At 43.0% G+C, this 6,219-nt stretch overlaps 1 protein-coding gene across 1 annotated transcript; it reads right to left on the reverse strand.

Moving 5' to 3' along the window:
* Positions 1–1,050: 1,050 nt before the first annotated feature.
* LOC139303658 (probable DNA double-strand break repair Rad50 ATPase) lies at positions 1,051–2,175 on the reverse strand. The gene is made up of 2 exons (XM_070927498.1): positions 1,213–2,175; positions 1,051–1,107 (listed from the first exon to the last, which is right to left on the reverse strand). The coding sequence occupies exons 1-2, from the start codon at positions 2,173–2,175 to the stop codon at positions 1,051–1,053; spliced, it is 1,020 nt and encodes a 339-aa protein (XP_070783599.1).
* Positions 2,176–6,219: the final 4,044 nt, after the last annotated feature.

Consider the following 6,219-nt stretch of genomic DNA (forward strand, 5'->3'; position numbering starts at 1 on the left):
GTTCACATTTCACTCCATTATGCATCAAGTCAACTTCCTTCCACCACAACCACATACAAGCAAAGCCTCTTGGATCAGCAGTTTTCAAGTTCCAGGGGAGAAGATGCCAATAATGCCACAACACACATGCCTATTTTTGATGAAAGAGCTCTTCCACTGTGTAAAAATGGTTAAGCCCTTAGGAGTAATTTGGCTGAGGGCGGAAGATGCCTTGTTTTGAGAAAATAGTTTTCTGTTGTCTGTGGTTTTGTTTGTGTAGAGTGTCCTGTATTGTTATTTCTTTAAGCCCCTGTCGTCAGTCTGTTTTGTGACATTGTTCTTTATGCCACTGAGAATACTTCTGTACAGATTTAAATCATCTGTTGACAACAAAATATTTGTTTTATTCACTATGATACTGTAGTAAATGATGTCACCACAAAACTACGTTTATTCAGAAAAAGCATAAGGAGGCTGATACATATGGTTCATTTTTTTTATTTAAATGAACAGAAATACATGGAGGTAGAAGGAATTGTTAGGGGGGGTTAGGGTAAAGAGAGGGGGGGTTGGAGTAAAGAGAGGTGGGGTTAGAGTAAAGGGAGGGGGGGTTGGAGTAAAGAGAGGGGGTTAGAGTAAAGGGAGGGGGGGTTGGAGTAAAGAGAGGGGGGTTTAGGGTAAAGAGAGGGGGGTTAGAGTACAGAGAGGGGGGTTTAGGGTAAAGAGAGGGGGGTTAGAGTAAAGAGAGGGGGGGTTGGAGTAAAGAGAGGTGGGGTTAGAGTAAAGAGAGGGGGGTTAAAGTAAAGAGAGGGGGGTTAGAGTACAGAGAGGGGGGTTTAGGGTAAAGAGAGGGGGGGTTAGAGTAAAGAGAGGGGGGTTAGAGTACAGAGAGGGGGGTTTAGGGTAAAGAGAGGGGGGTTAGAGTACAGAGAGGGGGGTTTAGGGTAAAGAGAGGGGGGGTTAGAGTAAAGAGAGGGGGGTTTAGGGTAAAGAGAGGGGGGGTTGGAGTAAAGAGAGGGGGGGTCCGTCCTGAGCTGGACAGGCCGCAGACAAACAGCCGTCGCTGTTGCTTTAGGACAGCAGACTCCAGCTCCAGAAGCTCTTATTTTGCTTTTCCATTGAGCGCTCCTGAAAAGAGAAAGACAGCATGTTTCATTTCACTTTCACTTTAAGGGCTGAACTCTTCTGGAATACGCTGCTAATGAATCAAAAAGATGAGCTGAGGCAGCGTACCTGAAGCCGGATGTTCACCTCTGTGAGGCGTCCGATCTCCTCTATCCTCTCTGCCTCCTCCTTCTCTTTGACATGCAGCGTCTCCTCCAGCTCTCGCTTTTCTTCCCCCCACTGCTGCGCTCTCCTCTCCCAACTCTCGCAGAGGTTAGAAATCTCCTTTCTGTTCCTAATCACTCTGTTTGAGAGCTCAATCTGGACGCTCCCTTTCTTAGAGAGCTTATTTCTCCAGATTTCTTCTTTGAAAGAGAGCTCCCTCCTGAAGCTCTCCTCTCGCTCTCGGAGCTCCGTCTGGAAGCTCTGTACTCTCTCAGCCAGCTGCTTTCTGAGTTTCTCCTCGACAGCTTCACACGTCACTTGGCTCTGTTTCAGAGCAGACTGTGCCTCATTCAGCTGGGCCAGGGTGTCCACGTGAGCGTTGGTGCGAGCTCGTCTTTTGCTGTTGGCCCTGGCGATCAGCTTGTCTTTTTCAATGAGGACCTCCTCAAGTTGGCTGACCTTTTTCTGCCACCTTTCTTCCATGCCTTTCGCCCCACTGGACTCTTTCCACTCATCAACAGAGGCTCTCATCCTCTCTGTTTCCTCTCTCTGAGCGTGGAGGCTCTGCTGAAGAGAGATGATCTGCTCATCTCTCTTTTCAATTTCCTTCTTTGCCTTCTCACGCTCTTTTTTGAGTTCCTTCCACCAGGCACCCATGGATGCATCATATTTCTTCTCCAGGGCAGAGAGATCGCGGTGAAGAGAGCTGTTTTCTCCTTCTGTCCAGCCAGTCTTCTTTTTGGCCTCATGGAGGTCGGCCTTCAACCTTCTATTTTGTTCCTCGAAGGTAGACAGCTTCCTCTGCAAGGTCTGTGTGTCGGCCTTGCACGCCTCTCTCTCCTTTAGGACCATTATTTTTGCAGCAGTCCTCAACTTTTCCTCCCTTTCTTTCCTCTCAGCCTCCATCCGCCGTCTCATGTCCTCCATCTCCCTGTTATAGCCCTGTGCAAAATCCATAAAATAAATACATGAAGACATTTTCATTTCACTGTCAGCGACACTGAGAACACATTTACATACAAGTCAGAATAGAAACCCTAATTTGCAACTTGTTGTATATGAATTAAAATACTTCATATTTGAACTATTTATCCAGTCAGACATTCACAGATAATCCACCTGACAGATTGTGAGGAAGTACTTTAAATTATTATTATCATTGGTAGGAAATGTAATCTTATTATTGATTTCATTAAATGAATTGTAATTGCTGAAGCTTTTGGCCAAAAAATATGAACACAACGAAAAACAAAAGCAGGCTTCTCCCTAAAGCGCAGCGGTGAACAAAATGTGTCAAGTGTCTCCTGGTTTGAACATCTTACCCAGCTGGCTCTGCTCTCTCTCCTTGACATGGCGGCGGTTGATAATGAAAGTGATCAAACACGTGAGATATTGTGGCGTAACGTGGAGATCAGACACAAAATCAGGCACAATTCAGCTGGTGGGTCAGTGAGAAGTGTGTCTTGGCTCGGGGGGGGAGTGATCATATAGACAGAGAACATTCTGCAATAGAATTGTCATCGATGCTTACATCATAACCGGCAGCCATTCTTCTGTAGAACTCCATCTGTAGAATGGAGGAAAGTAACAAAGTACAATCACTAGAGTGCTGTACAATTTTGAGGTACTTGTACTTTCCATTTAATACTTCCCCTCCACTATCTTTTGGACACATTGTATTTGTACTTTTGTATTTATTTCACAGCTTTGGTTCATTTTTCAGATTAAAATTTCACGTACAAAAACACATGTCTACAAAATACAACACATTGTTGAGGATTAACCCTCTGCTTCCCAACCAAAAAACAAAACAAAACAGTGACTGGTTGGGGCTCCTTGTCATGTCAGGTGTCTAATTAAGTCTGTTTCCATTCAAATGTTGTCATGCACATTAAAAACCTGAGTGGAACTTGAAATATCACAAACAAGCTTTTACACTTGGCTGAAGTAGAAAAGCTGGCGTATCGATAAAAGCCAAATGAGAGGAAGGGCAAAGGGAACAGACCAAAGAGCTAATGAATCATGAGGTACATGTGGGAAGCATGTGACTTCTGCCAGGTTCAGACTGCACGATATCAGCCCTTTTATATTCCGACCCGGCAGACGTATGGCGTCAGGTCGGGAGACGACAATGGGCGCTGGGCGCGACATCGTTTATGTTTATTGCTGTTTATTGCAATGTTGTGCTATTTCAGGTGATTTCAAGCATTCACAGTGAAAACAGTATTGCAGTATTCTAATCCATATTAACTGCACCATTAATTTATATGGCCGGTTATTATTCGCAAACCAATATGTGTGGGCCCAGCGTTTAATAGTTTATTTTCTAGTTTAATTATTTTTTTTATTACAACTCATTAGAAACAGGGATGATGTTAATATACTAGGTAGAGGTGAGCAGTAATTACACATTTTAAACCTCGAACTTGTTGCTGGAGCAGGGATCTGTGTTGAATTTATGAAAACTGATGAAAACCCAATGTTTTCCTCCATAAAACTGCCCCCGACAGCTCCAGTTAAGCCGGAACAAAGCCTCTCGAAACAAACATGAGGTTGCGCTTTTAAGGGAATGTGTTACAGCACCAAGGTGTTTATCCTGGGTTATTTTTCTGAGTCAAATATATCAGACCTAAATCTAATGGCTTATAAATAAGAGCATGTCAGGTTAGATTAGATCAAAAGAGAGCAGCCTGGCATTGTTTCTGGGTGACTGTGTAAGAAAGGATTGACACTCAGTAATGGTACCAGCTTCGGTTATTTGATTACACGACCTTGTATGGGGTTACATGTGAAAGTGCCTGACCAGTGAAAATACTGATAATAAATTGAGCTATTCAAGCATGAGTACAGACCACAGAAAGGTTTCAAAGCATGTCTGCCTTTCTTCACCAACAGCTAACGATTAATGGAAGTACTCTCATCTGATGCCATCCTCTGTAAGAATCTGCCAAGGGCAGGAGATCCAAAGAAAGTACCACCACCAAGCCTCTGACCAGCTGTAAGTGTTATTTAAGGTGGCGAGCCAAAAAGGTAAAAGTAGAGTCCTGCTGTGTTAGCGGTTAGAGTGAATGAGATGCTGTACCCCATCGGGCAGTGCCTGCTGCTTGCAATTCAAAAGACCTGAAACAGGAAGATGTAGCCACGTTCTCCCTGCGAGTTTACACCTGACAATTGCCTTCCTTTTAGCTCCAAGGACGAGACATGAGGGATGGGGAAGGTGGAGGCAGGGCCTGCGCACAGCCCAGAGCTTTGGAGTTTGAACTTAATTGGTTTGAATGTGTGAGATGAAGTTTGGTAAGGTGAAACCTCCCAGAAAACAGCTTCAGGGTGCGTTCCTATTCACCTCAGTAAGCACTATTAAAAGACTATGGGGGTGAAGTCAGAGGGAATCAGAAAACATTAGAATCTCTTTCCGTACAAACACGTGTTCATCTCTTTTCCCGCAGTTTCTCATTTTGTTACTACACATATTTAAGTGTACAGTAACTTTGGATACATCATCATAAGATCATCACTTGACCTCTCGCTCAACCCCAATCCAGACTAAACTGTAGCCCCGCAGGCCTGTCAAGCTTCGGATTTCTCCACAATTGTCAAAGGGGTACGTCTACTATGAGGCTGTAGTGAGAGCGATACTCTTTTTGGAGGCCGGTGTCAGTAAAAGTTTAAGGACATGATTAAACAGTGTTATCTGCGCTGACACAAGCTGCAATTGTTAGCTTGTACAGCTAATTAGCTTACTACTTCCTGTAGTTTCCAAGTGTTACTTCCAAGGCCAATCTTTACTACATTAGTTCCATGTTAACTTAAAATATACTGTTTGGGAATCAGTGGAAGTACATTAACTCAAGTACTGCACTCAAGTACAATTTTGAGATAAATTTCCTGCTGCTTTATGCGTCAATATTGTACTTTTTACATCACGATATTTCTTTTTACAGCTATAGTTAGCAGTTAATTGTCAGCTCCTAATTTTACATAAAGACTAAACCTGTGTTTAGCAGTCGGCGTCCCTTCTTATGTTTCAGATGTTGTTATATAATGAGACTCTGCATTTGTCCACCTCTGTAGAGGACCTCATGGCGTCAGGAATTCACCAATCTACCTTTCTCTCACTCAAGATTAATCTGCACTGACACAATTTAAATCTCTATATTCCCCTGTTTGGTGTTTTAGAAGCGTAGACAATATGGATTTACAGACAAGGTTGGGGATAGATGGGATATATAGTATTTGCAGTTAGACCCAACACTCTCCTTGATTTTATCAGCTTTTTGAAAGAGTAAAGCAACTTCTTCAGGCAAGTTGTAAAAAAAAAAAAAAAAACAGAACAAAATTGTGAGATTGGATTAGATAATATAAAACATTCTTCAGGGACAATGGGGACGTGTTATTTATTGCACCGAGCCAATTTTAGGTGACACAAATATCGGAATTGTGTGTTGCTTGGGTTTCGAGGTGCTACCTGCAATATTATGCTAATACAATTCAGACAAGCCAAAAGCACTGACTCAAATTTAAGTGGGACAGAATAGTAGGGTGTGTAGCTGGTCAGATCAGAGCTGTAATCTGCTTGCTCTCTTTCAATATTTGAGTCTTGCTTCTGTAAATACAGACCAAACTCAAGATTGGTACAACATCAACAACATCATCACACATTTAAAGCAGTGTGGAATTCCTGTAAGACTTAAATGCTTGGAAGGACGTGAATATAGGGCTATACAAAACCATCCAAAAGCAGCTAATTTCTTTGCTTTACCAGAGGCAGGATTATGCTATCCAATCCTGCCCTCTGTGGATTAGCATCCATCTAATCATCTGCCCAGTTTGTAATTTATACAGAGCCACATCCTCAGTAATGGCCTGTCTAATGGCTACCTTTGGGTCAGGAGGCTGGACCACATGCGACTGTTGTGCCAGTTAATTCTGTGGGTGACAGTCAGGGAAGCTGTCATTAGGAGTACAGCCTCA

The sequence above is a fragment of the Enoplosus armatus genome, chromosome 20, assembly GCF_043641665.1.
Source record: "Enoplosus armatus isolate fEnoArm2 chromosome 20, fEnoArm2.hap1, whole genome shotgun sequence".
NCBI lineage: Eukaryota > Metazoa > Chordata > Actinopteri > Centrarchiformes > Enoplosidae > Enoplosus > Enoplosus armatus.